This window comes from Ciona intestinalis, chromosome 10 (assembly GCF_000224145.3).
Source record: "Ciona intestinalis chromosome 10, KH, whole genome shotgun sequence".
In the NCBI taxonomy this organism is placed as follows: Eukaryota; Metazoa; Chordata; class Ascidiacea; order Phlebobranchia; family Cionidae; genus Ciona; species Ciona intestinalis.
The window spans coordinates 4,011,137-4,039,086 of record NC_020175.2 but is presented as its reverse complement, the minus strand read 5'-3'; the positions used below and the strand labels follow the sequence as shown (position 1 = coordinate 4,039,086).

The following is a 27,950-nucleotide window of genomic DNA, read 5'->3' as shown; positions in this document are numbered from 1 at the left end:
GAAACACTTGATAATAAAATGCGAACCATAACTCTTGTCAACAGCGGTTTTCTCGGCAATAAAACGACAGCAGTTTAATGTCAACACTTTCGCTGGTCATCCCCGGACAGCGTATCTTTTGTTCTTACTAAATACATGACAAGGCAGTTTATATCTTTCTAAAACGCATATGAATATTTCAATACTCTATGAATAAACCATTAGTAGGCCTACTATATATACAGCATAACTAAAGCGAATACAATATACTTGAATAACTATCACCGCAAATCCGATGCGCGAACTGATGTAATAGAATAAAACTCATCCAATATCACTGCATATTACTCCTGTCATGCGCGTGCTTTTAAGAACAGCGAAACATCAACCGAAATGCATTGGACTTGTTTATATCGATTTACTTGTCAACACGACTACGAGTAAGAAGGCATAGTAATAGTATGGTCATTCCTGGAACCTAACAACGTACTAGCTGCATTCTCTCAACTCAGTTGCACTGCTATTCGTGCAGCGCATGACGAGTGTAGATCTCATGCAAGATTCTTTCCCGCTTACTGTACCGACCACGACGTTATTAAATTAACTTTAAAAGCCCTGGCTGATTTACGTCAAAACTCACAGCCAATGCGATCTTTGCTCATAATTTCTTTGAAACCAAGAAATAAAACAACAAGTACAGCTTTCAAAGTTAATATTAAACAAGAATAAAACGAACGAATTTATGTGTGTTTTTGCCATAACCTCTCACCTTACCAAAAAGGAAACGAACCCAACAGGGCATATAGCAAAATAGTAAGCAATACTCTTATAGAGCTAAACCTACGCTCTTTATAAAAACAGTTAATATGCTCGTCACTTCCTTGAACCGGGCAAGTGTTATGAATGAATTCATCGTATATATACGTGGCTGACTTCATGCTACGTCGCTCTTCGTAATACACGGTTGGAAAACCAAAACATAACCGTACCAACTCGACTGCGCTTAGCAACTTATAGTATAACACTATAATAGCGTAACATGCCTTTGTAGTGTACGGTTTTAAATGCAAAACTAGCATTTTGCCTGAACGGTTTGACATGTAGATTCTGTTAGACATAGTCATTTACCGCAAACTGACACTTTATTTCTTTGCAAACAATGCATTCAACACCTTTTCTACTCCACAATGTCAACTTCGCAGTGATCAAAATAATATTGTGATAACCTCGCTTTTATCCTTTCTCTTTCCGTTTTGACAAGGGCTTGAATGTAAAACGAAGCGCATCTAACCACGAGGAAATGAGAAAATGCTGCCATTCACACACGTCTTGTGCGAAATGAGAAACAATTTAGCTGTGTTGTTTTCCGGCGCACGCATGTCTTTCTAATAGCTTACCTATACACCGACGCAACATTCTTGCTTTTTGGTCTAAGCTCTGCCCAAATTGGATTATACTCTGCTGGCCTCTTAATACGCCGCGGCTTTAATTACAGCACTCCATGTCAAAAATTTTTTGGGAAAAACACAACAGTGCCGCTTTTATGCTGGTATAGTAGCACTACAGTACTGGATAAATCCACTACTGAAAAACTAAAACTAAAACCTGCTACGCAACCAACAGTAAAGCCACATGACTTCAGTATACTATGGGAAAACATGCGTATTATGCTGTAATAAAGCATTTAAACCGTCGACAGTCATTTCTTACTACACGGCTGCGATACGCTGCTTGAGTTTCAAAACTTAGCAGCGGATGCACAAAATACTTGCCGACTTATTCACTAGAGTCACTAGATCATTTGTCTAAACATAATGACGTAATTGAAACGCTTCAGCAACGCGATGGCACGCGTATATACAATGCTTCAAATTTCTGACAACTCGCAGCCACGCAGGCCGTGTCGCAGCTAACTTACAAACACTACTTCGAATTTACTTTAATCTATACTTTCTCTGAATGAAGGAATGTCACAAGTTTATTCTTGCGTGGCGGAACAACAACAGTCATTATAATACTTTTCACGCACCTCGTGCTCGATTACCAGTTACCACGTACGCAACTTTGATTACCACGAATGTATGTAACTTTGTACCCATAACTTTGCCAGCACAATAATTTCAGGCCATCACTCAAAATGCTATAAACAAGCAACAAAAACTCGTATCCATACACCGTATAGTAAACATAATTACACATATTAGAGAAGGGCGGGGGAAGACGGGACACCTTTAGCACATAATATCCAATTATCATGATCGTGTTTTAAACAGTTAAAAACGATATATGGGGTATAGTTTTATAATTGTTTAGATTTTTACCAAATGGGATGAGAAAACAGAATAAAATGCTGTCCCATCTTTCCCACCGTACCATATAAATAATAATACCGCAATTTAAGCTCACAAAGCGGTACAAACGTAACTGATGTTTTTTTCATGCATTTGTCAGCACTGATGCAACCTGCACTCGAGCCTGACTAACTAGATGACACAGATACTGCTGCCGATACCACTACATGACGCATCACATAACTGGTTCAGCAAATGCGGCCAAAATGCCGGTGGACACGAACACCACTTTGCTTAAAAGGTTCACCTTTATTTTCGCCTCTCTCTGCCCTTCGTTGCAAAAAATACGTTGTATCAAGAAACATGTCCTTTAAACGTGCCCTGAAATAACGCTTCATAGACTCGGGTATATATGCTGGTTTATTGTTCATTGATTCACGATATACGAATGCATGCTTTATGAGGATATATATATATATATATATAAATAATTATAAGTACACCAATTTCACGTTTTGATTCAAGGATCTACTGCTTGCTGCAGTTGAGTGTCAACGGATGCCCCACAGCCCTCGTCAGGACAAAAACAAGTGTAAGAATTCGCCCCATGTTCGCATTGAGAACCTTCTGGGCACAAGTTCAAATCACATTCGTTCACATCTACAGAGTATTTACATTTCTTAGTTAAGCAATTTATAAAACTGTTTAAGTTACGGCTCATACTATATTTTTAAGATATTTGTATGTAAATACAGTTAGTTGGGGTAAGATGGGTTAAGTTTTTATTTCCTTTTAGAATTCACATTATTAGGAAACAAAGAATATTTACAGAATTTCTTAACTTATTCTCACGACTTTAGAAATTTGGCATTAGAAATTTGGAATTCTATCTATATATATGTACTTGTTAATCATATAGAATATGGTGGTATAAACTCTCCACTTAAATACTGGTAGTATCAAATTTGCCACAGCAGTTTACCCTGAGAACAGTCGCTTCCTGTGTAGCCGGACGCGCATGCGCAATGGTAAGATCCGACGTCATTAACGCACTCCCCTTCGTTCTGACACAAATTGTCGAAATTCTCGCATTCGTTTATATCTGCGACAAGCAACAAAGCGCCCATGTATTATTCACTGTCCCTTACCACCGCATCGTAGCATTACCGTCATTGCAAGTGTCTCCCTCGTACCCGGTGCTACAAACGCAGTCGTAAGTCCCAATACCGTTGATACAAATCCCATGCACGCACGTCTCGTTCTGCTGGCACTCGTCAATGTCTGTAAACGGTATTTTTTAAAAACTAAGCGACTTAAAGCGTACATAAAATTACATGTTCCGACGTTCGAATACAAAAACTTATCTTTAATTTAGTTTTATTGAAGGTATTTATTGCATTTGATACTTATAGTACAAGTGTAGTTTACGTATATGGTAAATTTATGACGAGAGCGGCGTATAAATGTACCTTGACTACAGTTCGTGCCCTGATACCCCGCATCGCACAGACATATATACGACCCATCAGTATTGAAACAGTCGCCGTTCTCACAAACGTCGTTGTCGCATTCATTTACGTCTGCGCACAATAACATTTAAATTATTTCACGACACTGTTACATACGACGTTATAGCGTACCCTCGGTGCAGAAATCGCCTTCGTATCCTTGGTCACACGCACACGTATACGAACCGACGGTATTGACGCAATTTTAACGCATTCGTGTTCGCCGGCACATTCATCTATATCTAAAAGCAGCGTGGAATTTATTAGGCTTAAACCAATAGCGCTTTAAGCTGCGTACTGTAATACCTCCACACTCTACAGTAAAGTCACATCGGTAATTCTGTGCGCATATAAGTTTTGTTGTATTAATGCGAACTTGAGAACTTGACTTAAAAGGTGAGAAAATTGTATTCATTTTCGGCGTTATTACATTATGCTGCGTATATTAGACCTACCTGTTTCACAATGTACACCAGTGTACCCCGCATGGCAATGACAAGCATAGCTGCTCCAAAGGTTCTGACATGTATCGGTTCCGATATCGTTGCATGGGGACATATTTTCGCATTGACCTTCGTGCAAAACAAAATATATTTAATACGCTTTTGGACAAACTTTCTAAATACCACTACCACTAAATGTGCTGTATAGAAGTGTGGAAGAAGACGGGATACCTTATATCCAAATATTCTGATCCTGTAAGCAATAAACAACGGTCTGTGGGAGTCGTGAAGATACGATTTTATAAGTTTATTACTACCGAATGGGACGAGAAAAGAAAATGTAAGGTTGTCCCATCTTTCCCGACCCTACTATATTTAACATAGGTTTGTGTATACCTTAAAATAAAGGAATGGTTAATACAACATTATCTGTCACGCAAGATATAGAAGTGGATGTCTGGGTGTCAAAAATCACTATCCGTATAATTTGAAACGTATCATATCATCTTTGCACAAATTTGGCATACAATTAAACATCAACTTAATTTGCTTGTTCGTGGTTTTTGTGGCAGATTGTCAAATCATTGCAACACAATCTGAATCTGCTGATTACTGTTTACTTTGCTGTATAAACTGTACTTTGGACCGCTGCCGTAGGAAATAGCAACTGCATGCTCAGCAGAAATGTAAAGACAACAATAATGTTCAAATTAAACTTTATGCTTTTCAATAGTTTGGTATACTTACGTGTTAATTCGTCCCATTTCGCATTCTGAAATGTAAAACCACTTAAGTAAGAGTTTTCATAAGATAGGAAAACTTTTCTACACCATATATCACTGCCTCTATAAGCGGCCGTAAACTGCTTGATTATTGCACGGTGTATTACATACATTCATACTGTACTAAAGGCGTATGATCAAAGCCTTTAAGGTAACGCCATTAGTTATATATATAGTACTATATATGGGGTATATACGATGGGATATACGAGCGTCAGCAACTCCCATATTTAAATCCCATATTTTTTAACGTGTTTTAAACGGTTTACCAAATAAAAACTCTTCTATGTGGCTCTTTGGTTATGCAATTCTGTAAATATTATTTTATTTTAATACAAAATGAGACAAAAATCATAATAAAACATGCGCCATCTTACCCCAGCCCACTATACAAAATTTTGCTCAAAATCGGGGGTTTTAATATTTGATTCTTACCGTTTGTGCTGTGTTTTCGTACACCTCCCTCAGTTCCTCATAGTTGCAAATTTCTTCGACACATTCTTGTTCAAAGTTCCCCTTAGCAAACTCTTCGAACCCGGAGTTTGCTCTCTTTTCTCTGGTGAGATAGTTGGACGCCTCTTCCTTGCTCACAAAGACTGAAAAATAATATGTCTGCTTAATATGCACTTATATATAATAGGGTGGGGAGGACGGGACACCTTCAAAACATAATATCCAAATATTTTATTCGTGTTTTAAACAATTAACAACGGTCTGTGGGAGACGTGAGGATATGGTTTTACAATTCGTTAAATGTTCTTTGTTTACTACTAAATTGGTCGATAAAATAGAATGAAACTGTATCCCATCTTCTCCCACCCCCATATATTATTTTTACGTACTGTTTATTGGTACTAATGCTATATACACACAATGATGCAAATATATAAACAGTATTTTTATTGTACTACTTATATACTAATTTTCAAAAATCGTATACGGTTGTCGCTCATACGATTTTTGACAATGAAATATAAAAAGAGATATTATATATATACTGGGCCAAACGCATAACACCATTACTTACCCCCTCCCGCTGCCAAAGTAGATCCAACATAAGCGATGATCAAAGCGAATACAAAAACACCTTTAGACATAATGAAAACTACCTTAACCTATTTGGTACAAGAAATTGAAATAACGTTGCAGCGATCAGGTTACACAACAATAAAACGCTGGTTGCAATAGCTGAGCTCAGCTGATTACTCGGCAAACTGTATTAGAGTGCATATAGGTTCGATTACTGTAACACAACACGACCCCGTAACGTCGACAACGATTTGTGTATTTAAACCTAGGTGTAAAATATTAGTAACAAAATACGTTACAACTCTTGCAAGAGAATACACATACGTATAAAAGGTTTAAAATAAAATAAGAGTAAATGTTAAAAGGGCGAGTAATCTCATATACACGCAAGTGCATAGCTAGCAAATATGTCACCAACAAGAACTTTCCTGCCATTTTAAAAGGTTAACATTTTCCCGTTCATGTGTTAGGTCATAAAAAGGAATCGCATTGTTACGTAAAGTGCAGCATTGTTTCCTGAATTGGGTAATTTGCACTGCTGCAATAGTGTGTCTGCTGGAAGCATGCAATATATAAAAAAGAAATAGCACAGTTGGCTTGATTTTTGCAATTTGCATAGTTAAATTTCGTTAAGTTTCTTCGTTACCGACTTCAAAAAAGTATCGTAGGTTTGGGTAAGACGTAAGATGATTAATGTTTCTACTTATTTTATCTTTCCATTTGGAAGTAAAAATAGAATGATTCAATGATTATACAACCGTATCCTCACGATTGGTAAATATGAGACATATGTGCTAATATGGTATCCATCTTACCCCATAGCACTAAAAGTTCAACCTTTAATACTAATTCCATGTTATGCGCTATTTGTATTCTTCGGCTATAAGATTTAATAATATTTGCGCTTTTACAGTGTTAACCCCTTGCCCATAATGTTGGCCGTCCTGGCTCCAAACGCCAGTAGTGACTTTAGTCATGTTCACAGTCGGAACCCCGTAGCCAGCACAAAATTGCGCCACCTCCCGATCGAACTTAGATATTTTTTCGTCGTCTCCGTGCAGGGACACGTAATTAGCAGGCTTGAAAATACCGGATTTTACAGTTGTGACCCATCTAACCTATATAATACATAAAGCAGATTGTATGCCTAACCATCAGTAGTCGTAAAGAAAAATGGTACATGCAAATAGTTCTTCTGGTGTGCTACGTTAATGATGTCTCGACGCATGGCAGACGAATATCGTTGGTCTTACATGTTTTACCGGAGAAGCTATTCACTTTTATATTACATTATAACTTGTAATGTAATATACAAAGCAAAACAATAACACATAACAAAATAACAAAAGCAAAACAATAACACAACTTTGGAATATGCAAATATATACACATTGTTAAATAAGCTATGCTGCCTGTCCTTACCTTGGGCCAAGTATGCCCCCTCAATGCATCGAGAGTAGGCTTTAGGAACTGCTGCGTTATAACATTTGAATCGCTATGATCGTGAAGACCAATCCCAATGAACAAGTAGGTCCCTTCCTCGTCTAATCTACTTATAACATACTGAAGCAATTCTAAAGCTGCAATAAATGAACACGGTCACAATATACAAGATTGCCTCTGGCCAAGCCAACAGTTTGATTACAACACGCAATTTAAAAGGGAGCCCCAAAGCTATTATACACGACACCAAACTCGACGCTCATATAGTAGAGTGGGGTAAGATGGGGAATGTTTTCATTCTCTCTTATGATATCATTTGGCATTAAACAAAGAATATTCAAAGAGGTATGAAATCGTTACCGCGCGACTCTAAAAGAGCGTTGGTAATAGTTCACAATATATACCGGGCATACATATGCTTACCGTACGAAGCTCGCCAGAAAGACTCCAATGAAATACGCGTCTTTACCATTCCATTGCAAATCCCTGGAGGTGGTAATTCATCGCTAGAAGTTGCTAAAGTGTACGCAAGGCAGTTCCTATCCATAACCTACAGAAAGGTTAAAAACTTGATTTAAAAATTAGAGTAAACGCACATAGCTTTTGAATTGTAATAGAAAGATTTCCGAGACAAACGATTTCAAAACTATTTAAATCATGTAGAAGAAAAATAACAAATTCAAGTTTATTTATCTCTTCCAATATATAGTAGGGTGGGGGAAGATGGGACACCTTGAGCACAAAATATATAAGTATCCTGATCGTGTTTTAAACAATCAACAACGGTCTACGGGAGTCGTGAAGATACAGTTTGATATACCTTGAATTTTCTTCATTTACTACCAAAGGGGGCGAGAAATTAGAATGAAAAGATGTCCCATCTTTCCCCAACCTACTATACAACAGCGAAGATTAAATTAATTTGAACATCAATGATAAAGGAAAAAGAACAGTTGTTAACATATGCCAAAAGGGTATAAAAACTATTGTAATCTTGGTTAAAAGCGAAATCCAGTCGGATTTCAAAGGTAAAACCGTATATTTGACGATATAAGGCCTATAGCTACTTACTCTTATTTGATTGACGCATCTTTCGCGCGTCTCTGTGTCCACGTTCTTGGCCTTTACGCTTCCATTACGAAAGTTATTCGTTAAAAGATCCAGCATTGCAGAATATAGATTCCGCACCAACGAATTTCCAACAAAAACGATGGATTTTACATTGGCATTTTTCAACAAAGAACACGCAGACCCTTGGTCGTGCAAAACCATCTTACACCTGTATAATTATTTGAAAACAGATTGCTAAGATAGGATTTGCAATGTAAGAAATGCTATAGTTTTAATTATATCGTAGGTTGGAATAAGATAGTTCTTATTTTTCTTCTCTTTTGACTTTCCGTTTAGGATCGAACAAAAAATATTTACATAATTTTGTAACCATATCCTTTATATGGCGTTTTTTTACAATTAGGAAATCTGGGATATTATGTGCTAACGGTATCCACCTTACCCCACAGTGCTATATTACAAGCAGTTTTATTTCATAAATATATTTACAGCCAATTGACCCAAATGCGTCCCTGAAATGGTCTTTTTACCTTGGGTCTTCGGGTATTCAGTCTGAAATTTCGCCATGTACGTGTTTCGCTAGGTTTATTTTGCTAGCACCAATGCAGAGATCAGTAGATACACATTTTCCATTGTATTTGTCGCTACAACAAGCAGTAGCAGAATCTGGGTCACACCATGCTGATGCGTCGGTTTTTATTGTGAGAGGGAAAAACCCACAACAGCGAACTTTGAAACCACATTTTCCGTCAGACCTGTACGGGTCTGCACTGAAACCTAACGCACAGAATATGATTTAGACCAGCAGTGCTTTACGTAGGGGCCAAAAATAATAACCAGATAACGAGTTATCACATTTGTAACTTTCAAATATGTAGACCTATTTACCTTCGTGTTCTTGCCTGAAATACCGATGCAGTTCATTTAACCGTTTCCTATCTTTCGCAACGCCATCGTATGCTCTTTCTCGCCACCTTCCGTTTGTTATATTTTGATAAATGTTTTGACAATTGGACTTTAAAATGCTGTCGGACAGAAAATCTAAGACAAAACATGTGGCCGATAAGCAGCATGTATTTAATTCCTAAACAATCTTACACCCAGTAATGACACATCACACATGTATATGTTGTGTATACATATTTTCCTTTCTTTAGTTAATCATTATCAAAATGTGGGCAATTTTGTTTTGTTGTTATTGAAGCCATATAAGGTTTAATGTTTCATTAGCAACACTAACCGGAAATTTGTCTATAAACAGTAGGATGTGAGAATCGGGACACTCGTAGTTGTAGCACATATTATACAAATATCTTGATCGTGTTTTAAACAATTAACAACAGTCTATGGGAGTCGTGAAGACACGGTTTTATAATTCTTTGAATGTTCTTTATTTACTACCAAATGGTACAAGAAAATGAAAAGGTGTCCCATCTTCCCCCAACCTACTTTATAATATTAGCCTACCTTCTGTCGCGATATTTCTCGTTCGCTGTGGTATGTAACGTATGGACGGTACATCTTGAAACACAACCATTTCGGGTTTATACAGGTAGTTCGTTACAATAAGACACATGAAAGCGACCACAAAACAAACTGGAACCTTCTTCACTCTTGAGATAGACATCCAGAAGTTGTGTTGTTGTCTTTGACCATAAAATGGCATTACAAAAGTCACGCCGTAAGGTTAAACGGCTACCTGTAACTTAACTCCTCTCTGTAGTCGTAAAATCACTGGCCCGTTACAAAACCTGCTTTTAACGGACATTCATTACATGATATTATCTAGAATTCTAGAGCAATAATACATACTATTAGTATCACTACCGCACTTCTAAGAACTGTACACAGTAATGTATAAACTACCTTGCGTTTCGTTTTAAATCTGTGTCTATCGCTCATCTCGACGTATTGTCAAATCTCTTTCCTACTGAAAGACTGAACGCCCGCCGACGTAAAACGCATTCATTGTTTACCGTCTATTGTTCTCTCTTAGTCAGCGCTGTTTTATCATGGGTACATTGGCTTCATATGGATACGGACAGTGTACTTCAGTCTATGTTTCATTCCTGGATGTTCTTCTCAACCCAGAAGTATGGGCAAATAACCTATATAGTCAACTGTTCATTTCTATGGCAAACATGTTCTAACTGTAGGTGAAATTTACTTAGTGCTAAATGCTTGTGTAATGTGAAAATTCAACGCACACGCAATAAATTCCCCTCAAAAAACACTAAATACGCAGATAACTAGTATTTAAGTAAAGTTTGTCCACTGCCTCAAAATCCATAGCGGGCTATATTGAATGTTATGACTTTCGAAATCGGTCACGCTCGTATAGAAGAAAAATCAATTTCCAAAACCCAACGATCGCTTTGTTTGAGTTTTGAATAAACCTCGCTCGGATTACAAAATCGTGGTGCGTATTGGGTTTCTTTTTACTCTAGTTAGCACGACGTTATAAGAGCAATTGGAAATGAATGTGACAAGTGAAGCCCGTGTGACCTACTTCAAAGGTTATATGAATAAAGCCTCTGGCATACATAGTTTTTAGGCCAGGGTTTAAGGACCGTGTGGGCTTCTACACGACCATGGTCGCATAAAAAAAAGATAGATTTATTTTGACAGTGAAAAAAAGGATAGTAAGGATAAAATTTTAACTTCTGCTGCTTTTTAATATCAAAGCAAGAATATAAAAAACACTTTGGCTCAAACTATTGCAAAATTACGCAGCTTTAGATTAATTAAAAAAAGCAAAACAGATTTTTGATTGAGGTTCTTGTTTTTCAGAAATAGCGGGAAATGGAAAAACACCGTTTCGCTTGAGTGGTCAGATAAAAATGAATTTTCATTTACCATATAGTTTAAAACTTTAAATTATGAATAGAATTAGTTTTGGGATAATTTAAGTTGTTTTATGCTTTTAATGTTGTTTTACATCGACAGAATAATCATTGGCAACTAGTAAATATGGAAACTTATGATCTTAGCCCTGTTGCTAAAAATAAGACGGTCTCGGTTGCTTTTTATCGTAATGTAAAAAATGCTAAAGAGCTTAAGGAGTTAGCCATGAGAGATACCGTACAAGCTTCGTTCGTAAAAGCAAGTATGATAGCAGATGTACTTCAGATCAAAGCTGCTGCTGCAAAAGGCTTCCATCTCCAAGCAGTGGGAAAAATTAAAACTAAAACCTTGCATTCTGAAATGATTTTTAATTTATCCCCTTCAAACAAAATATCTGACTGTTTTCAACTTTTCGGGCTTAAAGATACTTCAACAGATGTTGTGGCAGTTACTTTGGATGTGGCTGAAAATGAAAAAGTTTTAAATTGTGTTGTTGGTGACTTAGTTTCTGTTTCTTTATTGCAAGATTTGTGCGATAAACCAGCAATTAAGAAACTTTACAAAATTACTGATGAAGAATTAAAAGTTTGTTCATTTTTGGACTGCATTTTAAGCCAAATGGCAGCTAAAGATATTAGATAACGAAATTATAACAAATTATTGTATGAAGTATCACGCTGCTATACTTTTGCAATTATTTTAGTTTGACTATTCTATAGATATATAATGTATTGTTTGTATACAAAAAGAATCAAATTAACATACAATTTGTCTTATCTTATGTGCAACATTTTTAAATTAAGCAAGTAAATTAAACATTATAGCTCAATTACCAACACAAATAGTAGAATTTCTGTTGCATTAACCTTTTTTTATTTAAATCATTTTAGATAATGTTGGGTATATATATTTCATTTTTAGTACAATCCATTATTGTATGTATACAAAAGAAAAATCTGTCATACGCAACATTTTAAAATCAACTGTATAAATTTAACAATCTGGCCCAATACAAATAGTAAAAATTCTGTTTTACATTAAATTTAATTAATTTTATTCTCTTTAGATATGTCAAGTACATTCCATATTTAGTACAAGCATTTCTGAAATGTCGTCCCCAGCAACACCAATGCAGCTGCATAACATTTCATCCCCTATTTCACCTAATGCTTCCATGCGGCGTAAATCAAAAAGAAGAAGCATAATTGGTGAAAAAGCAGGGAGTATTCCATGCTCTATTATTGAAAACCAAGAACAAAGTCGACATAGAAGACATTCTCGTGGAGGAAGTCGTAATTTGAAAATTTCCAAAACTGCCACGGTATGTGGCATAGGCTGTGTAGTCCCAAAAGAGATCTTTTATTCAATAGTTTTGAGACATTATTTGGCATTTTTTATGTTGTTTTTATTAAATAGATGTTTGGCTAACTTTGTATTACAACTACAATTCTTTGCAGAGTTATTAAAATGTCCTTCATTCCCACATTTATACAAGGATAGCTCATTTATTATAATGTTCTATTTTAAATAGTGTTGCAAAAATTCATATAAAAATATTTGATTAAAATTTATTAGGAACTGTTGCAGTTTCAGCAGTTTTTATTATTTGATTATAAAAAGTTCAAAAGGTTATGGCTTTTTATTTAAAATCAGATTTTATTGAAAATCCTGTATTTCTACTCTTTGTGTAGTACTACGTATCATTTATTTGAAATGATTGTCATGGTTACCTATCATTTAAAGGTCGAAGGCACTGCAGAACGTAGATGGACAAAAGATGAACTATGTCAACATTATGCTCAGTGCATGAAACTCCACCAAGAAAATAAAATCAATGTAGGCGTATTATTATGATTACGACCAGTTTATCAATAAGTTTTGTCTTTACCCTCACAAGCCTATATGTTAGCGTTTACAGCCTGTTTCAGATTTTATATGTGAATGGTAACTGTGTTCAAATAGTAAATATAGACAGTTAATTACACTAATTTCAAAACATATGCAATGAGTGGTATTAGTGAAGAATCCTTCCCCTGCGTTATCTGCTAACCACTAGGCACTAACTACTATAGCCCATATAACCACCCCCCCCCCAAATTGCTAACTGCTAGTACTAACCCATATAACTACTAACCCCCAACTACCAACCTCTAACAGTTTTCACCAACTTATTATTACTAACATAGAACATAGCAAAGATATTTTCACTATTGCCCAATGATTTTACTTTTACATTCAGCACAAAAATGCCTTTGATCTAAAACTGATTGAACACATGGGTGAAATGATACTGAAAGATGGATCCCTTAATTTCCGTGTGGCTGGAGGTACAATTATTGCTGGTGCAAAGATATATGCATCTAGAGTGGATGCAATACATTCTGATATATACAGGTATATAGGGGAAATAACATACATGGAGTTTGTAGGAGATAAGACTATTTGATGGGATTTGTGTTAAAAATATAGAAAGTAAAACTTGTGCAAATATTTGATCTGTTAATTTAGTTTATTATTTAGCTATGATGTAACAATGTTTTGATGCTAGACAAAATATATATAAGACAGGACACCTTTAGCACATATATATATATATATATAATATTTATATATATATAATACTTAAATATCCTGATCGTGTTTAAAATTAACAATGGTCTATGGGAGTCGTGAGAATATAGTTTATAATTCTTGGAATGTTCCCTGATTACTACTAAATGGGACGACAAAATACCGTTAAAAAACGTTCCATCTTTCCCCACCCTACTGTATACAAAACCCACCCTACTGTATACTTTCCCCACCCTACTGTATACAAAATGAAAATTTAGCTTACCTTTATCATATAGAAAATTTTTTTTTATAAAGGTCCTAATTTTAAATAGGACATAGGTAATAAATTCTAATATAAAACTTTATTCTTATTTTAGAGTACTGTCAAGTCTTGGTAGTGGTGAAAAAGATGATGCAGAACCTGATGATGGAGAAACTGACAGTCAAGAACCAAAGTCTAAGAAAAGGAAGAAAAATTCAAAAGTAAATTTATCTAATCTACTGTTTCCATTTTTGTTGCAAGCATAGTGGTATAAAGTATACAAACAACTTAAATTGGAACAAACACAATTTTAAAGGACATTTGTCATTTGTTTTATTCATAATCTGTTTTGTTTTCTGAAACTTAAGTGGTATCTTTATTAGATCACATTGAGCATTTCTGTTTATACACATATTTTGATTTTTCACTTGGATGGTTTTTTAAGGACTGAGTTACCACTTTATTAGACCTCTATACTAAACGATTTTTAAGGTGTTTTTACCGATTTTAAAAGTGTTGTTAACCATGCAAGTCACATATAATAACTGAATAAATGCACTAGTCCAACTTATTTGGCCAAAATTGGATGACTCATAGCCCCACGTCCCCACCCATATAAAATAACTGTTTGATTGGCTAATTAACTATTTATCTGCTTTTCCTTGTTTTATGACCTTACCCATATAAAATAACAAGTGAAGTTGGCCCAAAACTCTAGTCTATACCATCATTTATGCCCCTATATAGTATATTGGTATAATGGTATCCTATAGTCTAAAATCAATGCTTGTTTTGCTCAGATTCTGGAAACAAATGAAGCCAATCTCCGTCTAAACATGATCAACACATGTGTAGCAGTGGATGGAATTGATAGGAAACACAACACAGCCATAGATGCTGCTAGTTGCGACAGCTTGAAATTCAACAACATGCCAATTTCCGATGACGGGACAACTCTATTGTTTGATTATGATTTTAGCTCAGCATCAGATGCAGGTTTGAAGGTTTTATTTTAGCTTTTATACCCCAGACAGGTTGGGTAAACTTTGAAATTTAAAAATGTGATGCAAAAACTATGATATAATAAAGATAATAAATACCTTTTATGAAAATATAATAAAAATATGTAGTAAAATTATTATTTTTTTTCTCCTAGAGAGTTTTTCAAATCTATTTTTTCAACGATCATATTTAAAACATAAACTCTTTGCACTTCAATAAGTTTAATGATAAATATAAATTTAAAAAAATAGTTTTGGCTTTTATATCAATTGTTTCAGACATGCCCACTGAAGAAAATACAAGTGAAGTATTCTGGGAATTGCACAAAAGTTTACCACAACAAACACTTATGAATAATGTCCCACTTTGTGAAACGTTTAAAAATACAAGTAATATAAATGTAAGTGACATTGAAATATCTATATGTATATAGTATTAGTATATATATCTTGTAATATACAATTAAGTGGACTTGATTTTTGTCCGTTAGGTTTTCGTAGGAGCAGATTCTTACTGTATTTCTACACAAGAATCGTCCAACTCTTTGAGCACCAGATCAGGGTCAAATTCGCACATTTTTTTATAGATATTTCTAAATTGTGTCACTGTTATACCATACCTTTGCATATGACTACTGACTGTTACATAATGTATTGTATTTAATTTGTAAATTCCATAAAGGCAATGTTTAACTTGGACCAAGAAATCAAAAAAACTGCAGAAAAAGCTTCAGAAAGTCTGAGCGAAAATGAAGAAATTCAAGATGACTTCAGTTGTGCAGCTGCTGATGACGGTATGATTTCAAACTTTTGGTTGAATTTAAGATTACATTACATAAATGAACACAACTTTTATACAACTGTTTGAATATGGTAACAAAGGTCAAATTCATTTTACCGAGGAGAGAGTTAGAAAAAGACTGGTACTGAATGCATTCGTTCCTTTTTTGTTTATTACACCTTATTTTATTTTGTTAATTGAAGAGATAAATAAATTTTCGATTATTTTTTGTCACTAGTAACAATATATTTACATAGAACAATATTGACACTATAGAAGATTTTCGTTTCTAATTCCTTTCACTTTTTAAAAGACTGTCATTTTGTTGCTAATTTCCTTCTCTTCATAGTTTAAATTAATTTGATCTGCGTTACTGTATTCCAATAAACAAAAATCCTAATTTCTCTACAGCAGATGACAATATATTTGCCGAAAGCAATAATGACAACAACAATGAAGCCATGGAAGACACAGTGTTTGAAACCTTACCCCTCCCATCTGCCACCACTCCCATGGATACTACACTTACACCTGCCCAACTGAATGCGGTTTCACCAGGAGATTATTCCTACTTTAAACAAAGCAACGTCTTGTCCGTTTTTGAAGGCAACCAACATTGGAATCGACATAAAAGCAAAAGAACATCAGCGCGTGCTTCGTCATCGAGTTAGTTCATGTTTTATTCTCATTATATTTTCTTTTGATGTTTAATGATGACCGTTATGGAAATAGTGTATTCATTTTTCAAGCAGATTTTTTAGTTAATTAGGTTAAAAAAAATTGTTTTTTCAGATTTTTTAGTTAATTAGTTAAAAAAAAACTGTTTTTGTTTTTTTGTCCAATTGGCAGTATTACTTTTACTTATTACACACATGCCCCTACTGTGTTAAGGGCCATATGATTTGGTTATAAACATGTGTTTTTGTTTTTTTTGTGTCAATATTTTTTTTTATTTATAACTTTGTTTTCAGAAGATGACGATGCAGATGACACAGTGGTGAAGAAAAAGGTGAAGAAAGCTGCGAGAAAAATATTTTCCGAAGATCTTGAAAAACCAACAGTCTCTAAAAAACTTCAGCCACAAAAATGTTCCAAGCAGAAACTTGATGCTTTGAAAGCAAATAAAGAATTTCAGGTTCTGCAGTGTAAAGAATCCAAAAGTGACATTCTTTTGGGGTAAGTTGGCACTGCCTGGTTTAAAATGTTTAACATTGCGAAATTATGGAAGCAATTACTCAGTTGGGGTAAGGATCTAGAGTTCTAGACACATATCATGGTATGGATCTTCTTGCCACATATGTAATAACATCAACATCATTAACTAAATTAGGGCTGAGAGTTATAAACCTTATTAAGTTAAGACTAGAGCTTACTGGTCCTTGTTAGAGATTTTGGCCAGGTTGGCACGCTACGCCAACACTTCGACTGCTTATATACGTCTGGAATATGATCACGAACATTGGGACTCTGTCCTGAACTCTGATTTCTGGAAGTTTGTATAGATTACTAATACTATAATAAGACCATTATTAACAGCTTTGCGTATAAGTGTATTGGGCCAACCAAATGCCAGATACCATGGCATGCTACACCGCATGACCTCATCCATACAGTATATAATAGATTAGCTATTAACCAACCAAGCAGTTTTTTTGTACATTTAATTTTCCAATTTCAGATGCTTAGTGCTAAGGATTGTCCTGGAAAAATTAACAATGAAAAAAATCAACTTTTCTGGTCTCACTGTTTCGAATAGCGATAAGCAAGTAGTTTGTAATATCCGCTGTGCAAGCGATGAACCGTGTCAGCAAATAGTGGAAAGCAGTTTCGAAGGTGAATTACTTAACCGAAATGCAAAATGTACTAAGGATCTGGTGCTACGAAAACAGAACAGACAAAAATCAAGTCTAGCAACTTGTATAATAAAAGATACATATTTCGCCTAAATGGCATCGTCATTTTCTTATTCAAATGAAATCCTTTTCAAGGCACCATATCCTTACTGTATTTCTTAACACAAGAACTGCCAACTCTATGAGCACCGTATTTGGGTCAGATTCGCAACATTTTTAACTTTATTTTTTATTTCCAACAGACAATGACGATTTCCTAGGAAATGAAGATCAAACACAGATTGGGTTCCCGAACTACACAGCCAGTGATTCTGTCTTTCCTGATTTCACCCAAAATAATTCTCACCATCAAGCTGGGCAAGCTCCTGATGCAAATAATGGAGATTACACAGCTTTGTTGGAAGGAGACCATCTTATATCACAGCCCAGAAAGGTCATAGATTTTGTTACTTATATTTTATCTAAAAATCAGTAAAATTTTGAAGATTTTAAAATATGTTTTGAAAAATACATTTCTAAGTAGCCAAGTATATAATGCATTTATGAATGACTGATTTTTTTATATTCTCGTGTCAAACGTGTGGTGAGGAAACTAGAGCAAAAATAACAAGAATTATGTTATATACACTTTGTGCCGGCTTCCAAGTTTCCGTGTATGTAACTTTGGGTGAGTAGCTACCCCACTGGATTGGAGAAATTGATAAGTTTCTGACCCAAGGACACACACTTTTAACAGTGACAGCATTGAACCTTGAACCTGTATCCTCTAGTGTAGCGGCAAGTGCTCTAAAACCGCTGTGCCAACTATATTACTTTTCTATATTACCTAGCATTTAATAACATTCTTGTTATTCTACAGGTTGAAAAAATTCCAATAGGATTTGCGAAAAGAGCGAAACGTATTGATGTTAAGCGGTTGAAAGGAGCAATGTGGTCCCTGTTACACAAACCAACTACAGAACGCCTTCCTGCACCAGAACACCAGGATGAGACCATTACAAATGAAACAGATGACTCTCAACCTGCTGATAATGAGGTGCATGTGGTAGGCTTGGTATTTCTATTCTTATTTTTATGCAGGATAAATATAATGGTTTGCTCTTAGGTGTTTGTCATTGTGCATGAATGATAACTACCTATTTGGGGTTTATACTTATAGGGAAATAACAGTCACATAAAACGACAGTTACATAAAATGCTTACCATATCATATTTCACGCACCTTTTGCCCATTTACGAGTTACCAAATATATCCAAATTTTTGGGTGATCTATTTTCTAGATATTTTTAATTTAAACAACGCATTTGGACCACTAGGTTTGAGCCATTAAGTGTCTTGGGCCCCCATACACACCTACGCCTGCATACGCACACATTTCACTATTTTTTAAATAACATTAAAACTGTACTTGCAGCTACAGACTTCTGTTGAACCTGACATTTCTCCGAAAAATGACGATTTTATGTTTTCCGACCTTTACAAGAAACTGCCTTCCAATATGTCCGAAAGTTTATCCGAAAATTTATCCGTTCCTCTTGCATTCACCTGTCTGCTTCACCTGGCGAATGAAAAGCAGCTGAAAATCTCCCATCTTACTACACTTAGCGATCTAAAAATCTCTCATGGCTTGTAAAAAAATTGGTGTTTTTAACATTTTCTTAAATCATTTTTACAAGAAGGAAATAGTTCTTGTTTTTTCAAGGCCAACATTTTAATACTTTTAATAATCTCTAATATATTGGGGCACTGGAAAAATATTGTTCTGTATGGGATTTGAGAAATTTGATAGAATTTCTGACTTTGTATAAAAAAACTGCCATGCACTACATGCACAACACACACTCTTGGTTAAATTACTGTTTTTAGCTTTTCTCTAATTTACAATCATTTCACTAAGCTTTTTTTTAATAGCAAATACAATATATATCTGGAGTTTTCATTTTAAGTTAATTTTTTTGCGTTAAATTTTTTTGAATTCGGTTTTTCATACATTGTGCACTGTTCCGAAAAGGGAAAACGTGTCTGACGTTTAATTCAATAAAATCATTCCCATTGGTCCTACATGTTAAGGCATGATCAAATGCACTTAGTTTTTCTCGCACGGGGAGTCAATGACAGTCATTCATTATATAACATAGTTTTTAGGTTTTTTGTTCCACACATCTCATGCCCACTTATGAATGTAACTTACTCTTTCCTTGCGTGGCCGGAAAACAACAGTCGTTATCACACGGGTTTAACACCTCGTGCCAGCTTACGAGTTACCATGTATGTTACTTTGTATGAGTTACTATACCTGTAACACGGTGGAAATTATATTTTTGACAGTTTTCTAATTTAAGAAAACCTACAAGGGACCAAACGTTTGGAACAATTTCCGTTTCGTACTTGTCCAAGGACACACGCCAAAAATGGTAGCAACGCCATGCGCCGAACCCGCAACCTCGACCTAGAGGAAGGCGCCTAACAAATTACCTCAGCGCCGACATTGCTTGGACAAATAACTGCTAGAACTTTGTTTTACCAAGTCAGATTTACCATTAAAAACTTATCGTGCGCCGTTTATTTACTTACAGCTGCTGGTCGCTCCAAAGTGCGATATATATGAACTGGAATAACCCCGATTGCCTTTTTTCTTTCGTAATCATACAGTAATTGCGTCACCAGATAACAAATGCAAGAAACGCTCGGTTTAGTTGTTGTTGTTTTGCACTGAGTTGTCTATGTGGAATAATTTATTATCGTTAGCACCTTTGCAAGCGTGATGTTAGTTAAAACTCCACGAAAACGATCCAGCAAAAGGAACAGTGCTTCTCCAACTGAAAAGTTGGACGAAAAAGACGACGATGTGCATATTTTGAAACCAAAGCTTCGAAAAACTTCATTGGCAAATGGGTCAACACGACCACAGGTATTTTAACCAAAGTATATTTGGTGCTAGTAAAGAGTGTTCCCCCCCCCACCTTATTTGCTAACCACTAACCCCTATAACCACTAACCCCCTAACCTAGGGCTTACTGGTTAGTGGTTAGCAAATAAGGGGGGGGGGGGGGAGATTCTTCACTAGCACCGTGTATTTAAAAGCATCCTTCCGGGTATCACATTGTATTAGTTTTACTGTAAATTAAACATATGTTAACCTTTTTTTCCTATACTAATAAACATATTACATTTATATCCTTGTACGTTTGTTGCCAAAACATTAAAAACAGCAATATACTATATTTATATACATATATATCTTTAATATTTTTATAACAGGGTTTATATAAGCCTGCGATATTTGCTGATGATGCAGAAAATGGACTTTCCGAACCTGAACCATATGTTCGAATATCTAAAGAAGAAGCAATGGAAGAAGGTTCTGCATTATGAATCATTAGTTTATAAATAATTTGTTTTTTTTTTATTTTTTAACTGAAACTTGAACCCAGTGTTTTATGCTTTTACACTGTTTGCATATTTTTGTCCAGTAGTTGTCTTGCCTATTTAAGAAAATCAAATCTATAATAAAATTGATAAATTATATATATTCTGTAGGTGACGATTAAAATATAGATTACCAGTGTTTTGAGCTTAAAATTCTCTATAGGCCTCACTCATAAGACTGATATGAGATACCCATTGTTTTGTTTTGGTAAAGTCCAGCGTTTGTGTAGAAAACTAACTTTCAAAAAAAGGTGTTTAAAAACGTTAAACATGTTTTACTGGTCTCCAGCTGAATAGTTACCTATTCTGTAATATAAAATTTACTGTTATAACTTGTAAGTTAAGCTCAATATAATATATAGACTTTTTTTTTTCTCTTTTTTACCTGGTGACATTGTTACCTGGTTAATCCTGCCAGTAGTGATATGCTTGTTTTAAAGATTAGGCCATGCAAGTCTAAGTACAAGCTCTTGTACAGCGACACTCTGAATGGCTCATTAAATCATACATTCTGTCTGTACAGGCAGTAGACCTGCAAGGGTATATGCCGATGGTATATATGATATGTTTCACTCTGGACATGCAAGAGCACTAATGCAGGCGAAGAATTTGTTTCCAAACACCCATTTAATTGTTGGAGGTATGTACTATATGACTGGTAAAAATTCAAGTATATAAATTACTGAAAAAATTATGTACTGTTTTTCGCTACTGTATGGTAGTATAAGTCATAAAGTTCATATTTTGTTCTCTAATCGATAAGGTATTCAAAACTTAATGTAGTGGAAAATTCAGGGAAAAGTTTTGTCATGGCGGTGTATACCCTTTTTGGTATATGATTCACCTTCTAATATGGTTCACTTGTTGTCTATTCCAAGGGGAATTCTACATTAGGGGGTAAAACGCCCTTTTTAACTCTCTGTCTATTCTACTCTGTATGTGCAAGGTATTAGAGGTCATATGATTTTGTCCCAATTTAGCCCATTACCGCTGGATTTCCCATTATTATTTTCCAAGTACTTGACTGTGTTTATTTGCATTGCATACAGTGTGCAATGACGAACTGACTCATAAGAACAAAGGGCGCACTGTAATGTCTGAGAGAGAGCGTTACGAAGCTTTAAGACACTGTCGGTACGTTGATGAAGTGGTTCGTAACGCACCTTGGACTTTGGATGAGGATTTTCTTAAAAAGCACAGAGTAAGAAATCAGTGTTATTGGTATCAACATTGGACTTTAGTAAAACATAGCAATTGGATCGCTTAAACCTTAACTTCCAAAAATATCTTCTAAAAGTATAGATGTTCATTCCATTGTTTTGTTATCTCTGCACAATAAAGTATATAGTTAATCAAATCTTCACAATGCCATGGTAATTTCCGTTTTGTTGTGAACAAATTGTGTAGACTGTTAGCTTTATAATTACTTGTGTACATTATATTGCATAGGCAAGTTTATATTGTGTATACATTGCATATCAAAGTGCTTTTGTTTAATTAAAATAATATTAAACATTTTAATAACATTGTTTAATTTCCACAATTCATTTTTAAATTACTCAGATAGGTAGAACTTAAGCAAGATAACTCAAATTTAATCAATATTTAAAAAGCTGCATTTTTTTAACTGGAAAATTTTTCTAACAGTTAAAATCAACTCAAAGTATCACTAAACATGCTGTAGTCCCAACTGTATGATATTAATATATTATTTATAGTATGTGTAATGTATGTTGTTGTTATAGATTGATTTTGTTGCTCATGATGATATCCCATACGCAGCAAGTGGTTCTGAGGACGTATATAAACATATAAAGGCAGCAGGTGACACATGATACTTACCATGAGTTGTCATATTAATAAATTTGCCTATTCAAAACTACTGTATCTGTATGAATATGTTAACTGTATATAAAACTGCAATGGGTAATGATAATGAATGTAGTTATGTATAGACAGATGGGTGCCGAACCTGGGGTGGTAGGGCAGGCAGGCCAACTCAAGAATATTCTCCCCTCATTAATCTGTTAACATATGAACCTTGGATGGGGTGTCTAGCTAACCCTGCCTCCCCTGTGTTTTTGGTGGTTTGGTGCCTATGTCTCGGCACCTATACTTATAAGCTTACATCTGTCTCTTTGACATTTATTCAGTGTATTGTGTATAGTCTGTATAGAATTATATTACAGTACTGTATCATTACAATTTATCAATCGCTCTAAATATTTTCACGTATCTGACCATGATCTGGTGTATAAAGAAATACAGCATGGATCTGGTGCTACGAAAAGACGAACAGACAAAAACCAAGTCCAACCAATTGTATAATAAAAGATATTTTTCACATAAACGGCATTGTCAGTCTCTTATTCGAATATAATTGAATGTAACTTACTTTATCCTCATGTGGCCGGAAAACGACAGTCGTTATAAAAGGGACGTTCATACACCTCGTGTCAGCTTACAAGTTACCCTACAAGTGAATTTATTAGTTTAGCTTACAAGTGAATTTATTAATGATTTATATTAATTTCCACAGGCATGTTTTGTGCAACCCAGAGAACTGAAGGTATCTCAACATCCGATGTTATTACTCGGATAGTGAAGGATTACGATGTTTATGTGCGACGTAATTTACAGAGAGGATATTCCGCTAAGGAACTTAATATTAGTTTCATAAGGGTAAGTTCTCAATATAGAAAAAATTTCTTGTATAATATTAGGTACCAAATTTTTTTTTTCGCTCTATCATAAAAATAGTCTAAATTCACCGAATTCACCAATTTTTAACTTTAATACAGGCGTAGGTGCCAAACCTCTAGGGGTAGGGTAGGCCAGGGTATGCAGGCCATGGAATGCTATACATTGCATTAATCAGTAAACATTAAAACCAATAAGTTAGATTTGTTTCACAGAAAAGTATGTCTTAATTATCCCTGCCTCCCCTGCATTTAAAAAAGTGTGGCGCCTATGGTCTATAACTCTATATAAACTTAGCTTTTAAATTTCTTAGGAGAAAAAGATCAGTGTTCAAAACACGGTTGATAATGTAAAGGACAAACTAAAAGACATGGGGGAGAGGTACAAAGAGTTGGTTGGAAAACTAGAAGACCAAACGCACGAATTGCTTGATAAATGGAAGGAAAGATCAAACGATTTTGTTCGTAACTTTATAGAGATGTATGGAACAATGGTAGGTTAATAGTTAATACTACCGTATGTTTGTTGTTGTAAAAGCGGGGTCTGAATCACACTCAATTCGTTTTCTCATAAGGGCTTACCCTAATTTTAGGGTTTGATTTTACTTTTATGTCTGTTTTACTCATAGTCATGGATCATTTCATAGGAATTTGCCAACCGTGTAGTTACCCGTAGTACCTATTTGTGGTTTGTAGTAGTTTGTGTGTGTGGTCTTGACCTTTTTAATCAACGGTTACGCCCTGAACGTCAGCGCTCTGACGACTGGACAATGACCTGTAACATAGCATTTGCTGTTAAAAGCAACATTTTATAAGTTTGTTTTATAAGCAAGGTGTTGCGGATTGTATTTCTGGTCTTATAAGTTGGGTGGCCTTGATTTTAATTGGCGGTTACGCTAAGAAACTTTGAGCGATGACGACTGGTCTATGATCTGTAACGTAACACTTGCTGTTTAAAAAAACATTTTGTACTAAAAAATAAATTATTACAAAATGGGGTTTGGCAAAAAGTTATTTTCTGACCTTCACTGTAATAACAGTGCCTCTGTTGTAGAGTTTTGTGTTTCACTGTGAATGAATGAATAAAGTCACTTGTTTATCCCCATTGGGGGAAAATCACTTGTTTATCGCCAATAGCGTAGCGATCAGACCCATTCCCCTGCCTCTCTAGATTAATGCCAGGCCTCCTAAATCCTAATGTACAAAGACACCAGACACGTGATGTTTTTTGTTAGTTATTTTTTTAATGATTTTTTTTACACAGAACCAATACAAGGAACAAATAATAGAAGCCATATCTCCTGGTCGTCTGAGCCCTACAGCATCACCACAAAACAGACTTCCAATTGCTGATACGGAGTATGAAAGGTATTAGTACTTCTCCATTCTATATGGGTAAAAATTTGGACCAGATTTGGCCTATCACCAAACACCCAGAACCTTTTAGTAAGGACCTGGGTCCTAGGATTTAACCAGATTTGGCCCATTACCCAACACCCAGACTGATTTTAATACTTCTTAATTCAAACCAGTACTTTTTCTACTGAGTGGTTACAGTGGTCATTACATTGGACTCTGTACTTTAACAGCAAACAAGCGGCAATAACAGCGTTTTAACTGTTTACTGTCAATCATAACTAGACTTCGACCTTATAATAGCTCCGGCGCCGAGTGCTCATAAATCTGTCATTTCAACGGCCCTTATTTATTTGACTCTAATTACGAAAACAGATGTGCAGTTTAATAATTTACAAAGATGTGCTACGACGGTATGTCATATATATGTAACATTAAACTCTGCATGTATTATACATGAAACGAAATGTTTTTCAAAGCTTATAAAAAGTGCGTAAAAAAAATCAAAAAATATGCACCCGTTTTTTTGTTATTTGATAGCAACTTTTTATTATGCCATGTTACTTATTTATCAATGTCAATGAACCGTGTATTAGCCCTAGGTCACCAGCATTCTTGGTAAACGAAGCGGCCGGGAACCTGCACGCATTCAATAATGAAGAATAAAACCTGCCTTCTGTTTCCAAAGATCCCTTTCCGAAATTTCTCTTGTCGGCATACCTATTTGCCAACTGCAATTGAACTAGGCGACTTCTAATTCTGCAGTATGTAGTTTTGAATGGTAATTTGATTCTTTCATACCGTACTGCGTCGTGTTTTAACGGTGCAGTACGTTTTTCCATACTTCCGGACCGCTCAAGAGTGATGACCAGCAAACTACAATTCCCGTTACTTGCATGGCGCTGGATGCCGTGTCGGAAACACTGTTTCATTTTTTACCAGTGTTAATCTAATTTCGTATCATAAATGAAATATGTAGTACAATGTGTATTCCGTCGTATATACTGTTCTCTTTAAGGCGAAAGATATTCTTTCTTCCATAAACTTGCTTCTCGTTATAATCCTACCTTTTTCTATCGCTTTTTCCTGGCGTTTGCTATTTTAACCGCCGGTCAAAGTCCAGCAATCTTCTAATTCTAAGTTGCTGATGTAGGCGACCTTTGAGCGGATAGGAGCTGCCACTGTGCCCGTTTCTGGACAAGAGCTGTAAATTCTGGTTCCAAATGCGTGGTAACCTATAACTGTGGCGCGGGAACGGACTAAACAGAGAAATATTTCGTGTTTTCTTGTTAGAAATGCAATAAATATATTCTATACATATAAAAATGTGGTATTTGTATCAAAGTTCTGATAAAGAAAAACTATTTTCGGCGCTATGAGTAATGCGTTTCGGTGGATGAATGTTCTGTAGAACTATTGTCTATACGGCGATACAAGGTCCATCACTGATGACTTTGCCTGGTTTACCACAACGAGGCGTTTGCATAGTAAATACGGAAGCTACTGAACCATTTCCCGGGTCAATTTGTAATGCATTGCTACAATAAACACAAGTTAATTAACAGTTAGCCTATCGTTTGATTCACCACACTTTAATGACGAACGTTATAATAACTTGTGTAGGCGTATGCCCATACATAGTTTCGGAAACCTGGGACCAAGTTTTAATGTAACTTGCATTGGATTTTTTCTCAAGTATGTGGTATTCAGTTGCAGCTATGACCGTCACGCTACTTAGGTACATTTGACATTGTTGGTTTTGGTCTCGGCTGTGCCCATATGTAGAACTGTACTGGGGTAAGATGGTATACTGTTAGCACATGATACTCAAATATCCTGATCGTGGTTTTAACAATTAACAACGGTCTACGAAAGTCGTGTGGATACAGTTTATAATTATTTAAATGTTCTTTGTTTACTACTAAATGGAACGAGAAAATAGGACGAAAAGGTGTCCCATCTTCCCCCACCCCACTATATTTTTTGTTTATTATTGTTTACCAAAAAATACGAGAAGATCAATTGTAACAAGAAAATAGAAAGAATACATTTCCAATATTACCCCTATCCTACAATATGTCAACTAGTTCAGGAAATTGTGCAAAAATATGCGCGTCTAACATTATGTAACGAAGAAGTAATGCGTAGAATTGAATGGTTTTTTGTTGTGGTTTCCAATTGGTTCAAAAGACTTTCATTCTTTGAACTTTACACGCCATATTATACTTATACAATGTATATTTGACCAAACACTCCTTTTAATTCTTTGGTGAATTGAATGGTGGAGTAAGATAGAATATGTTTTCAATCTCTTTTCTCGTGCGATTTAGTAATAAACAAAAAAATATTTAAAAAATATTTACAGAATTATTAAATACCGTTACTCTAAAATAGCGTTGTTAATAGTTAAAAAAACGATTAGGAAATGTGAGGTTTCGGTGCTAACGGTATCCCATCTTATCTCACACTATATTTGTACAAAACCCCCATGTGGCACCGTGTAGCAAACGAAACTTCCGTTTTAAATGGAAACAAATTCGCTGGATTAAAGACGAAACGTTTTTACCAGAATGGGAATTTAGGTAACCGTATAAATTAAAAACTAAATGTACCGTACTTAAATAA

At 35.3% G+C, this 27,950-nt stretch overlaps 5 protein-coding genes across 7 annotated transcripts; 3 read left to right on the top strand and 2 right to left on the bottom strand.

Moving 5' to 3' along the window:
- Positions 1-2,763: 2,763 nt before the first annotated feature.
- gla3 (gamma-carboxyglutamic acid protein 3) lies at positions 2,764-6,100 on the bottom strand. Its single transcript, NM_001115145.1, is given in 7 exon segments — positions 2,764-2,930; positions 3,253-3,372; positions 3,438-3,551; positions 4,234-4,350; positions 4,969-4,993; positions 5,439-5,599; positions 6,031-6,100. Coding segments are annotated over 7 exon segments (747 nt in total). The 3' UTR covers positions 2,764-2,790.
- A 172-nt stretch (positions 6,101-6,272) lies between these two features.
- Positions 6,273-10,308, bottom strand: LOC494393 (uncharacterized). Its single transcript, NM_001245051.1, is given in 7 exon segments — positions 6,273-7,150; positions 7,455-7,612; positions 7,899-8,025; positions 8,547-8,754; positions 9,077-9,323; positions 9,435-9,587; positions 10,014-10,308. Coding segments are annotated over 7 exon segments (1,347 nt in total). The 5' UTR covers positions 10,213-10,308; the 3' UTR covers positions 6,273-6,895.
- Positions 10,309-11,516: 1,208 nt separating this feature from the next.
- LOC100176337 (EKC/KEOPS complex subunit TPRKB) lies at positions 11,517-12,032 on the top strand. The gene has a single exon (XM_004226563.1). It carries the CDS (start codon positions 11,517-11,519, stop codon positions 12,030-12,032), a length of 516 nt encoding a protein of 171 aa, XP_004226611.1.
- A 419-nt stretch (positions 12,033-12,451) lies between these two features.
- On the top strand, positions 12,452-19,904 carry LOC100182561 (condensin complex subunit 2). Of its 3 annotated transcripts, none has more exons than XM_018813644.2 (13): positions 12,452-12,711; positions 13,134-13,226; positions 13,630-13,784; positions 14,321-14,426; positions 15,006-15,201; positions 15,486-15,607; positions 15,889-16,000; positions 16,402-16,653; positions 16,959-17,163; positions 17,666-17,820; positions 18,083-18,273; positions 18,700-18,876; positions 19,256-19,904. In XM_018813644.2, the coding sequence occupies exons 1-13, from the start codon at positions 12,499-12,501 to the stop codon at positions 19,472-19,474; spliced, it is 2,196 nt and encodes a 731-aa protein (XP_018669189.1). In that variant the 5' UTR covers positions 12,452-12,498; the 3' UTR covers positions 19,475-19,904. The 3 variants fall into 3 exon arrangements, with proteins under 3 accessions (XP_018669189.1, XP_018669190.1, XP_002130700.1); XM_018813645.2 differs by having other exon boundaries at positions 16,399-16,653; positions 16,962-17,163; XM_002130664.5 differs by having other exon boundaries at positions 16,399-16,653.
- A 501-nt stretch (positions 19,905-20,405) lies between these two features.
- LOC100186551 (choline-phosphate cytidylyltransferase A-like) lies at positions 20,406-26,651 on the top strand. Its single transcript, XM_002130737.2, has 9 exons — positions 20,406-20,752; positions 21,103-21,202; positions 21,794-21,910; positions 22,320-22,471; positions 23,016-23,094; positions 23,810-23,952; positions 24,284-24,463; positions 25,234-25,337; positions 25,922-26,651. The coding sequence occupies exons 1-9, from the start codon at positions 20,606-20,608 to the stop codon at positions 25,989-25,991; spliced, it is 1,092 nt and encodes a 363-aa protein (XP_002130773.1). The 5' UTR covers positions 20,406-20,605; the 3' UTR covers positions 25,992-26,651.
- Positions 26,652-27,950: the final 1,299 nt, after the last annotated feature.

What these genes read in the sequence shown, in the direction of transcription:
- LOC100176337 (XM_004226563.1), top strand. Translation starts at nt 11,517, where the DNA reads ATGGAAACTTATGATCTTAGCCCTGTTGCTAAAAATAAGACGGTCTCG.
- LOC100186551 (XM_002130737.2), top strand. Translation starts at nt 20,606, where the DNA reads ATGTTAGTTAAAACTCCACGAAAACGATCCAGCAAAAGGAACAGTGCT. An exon ending in CACCCATTTAATTGTTGGAG is followed by an intron (nt 21,911 to 22,319) that starts GTATGTACTATA and finishes CATTGCATACAG; the next exon opens with TGTGCAATGACGAACTGACT. An exon ending in TAGAGATGTATGGAACAATG is followed by an intron (nt 24,464 to 25,233) that starts GTAGGTTAATAG and finishes TTTTTTACACAG; the next exon opens with AACCAATACAAGGAACAAAT.
- LOC100182561 (XM_002130664.5), top strand. Translation starts at nt 12,499, where the DNA reads ATGTCGTCCCCAGCAACACCAATGCAGCTGCATAACATTTCATCCCCT. An exon ending in AAAGGAAGAAAAATTCAAAA is followed by an intron (nt 14,427 to 15,005) that starts GTAAATTTATCT and finishes TGTTTTGCTCAG; the next exon opens with ATTCTGGAAACAAATGAAGC. An exon ending in AGCGCGTGCTTCGTCATCGA is followed by an intron (nt 16,654 to 16,958) that starts GTTAGTTCATGT and finishes CTTTGTTTTCAG; the next exon opens with AAGATGACGATGCAGATGAC.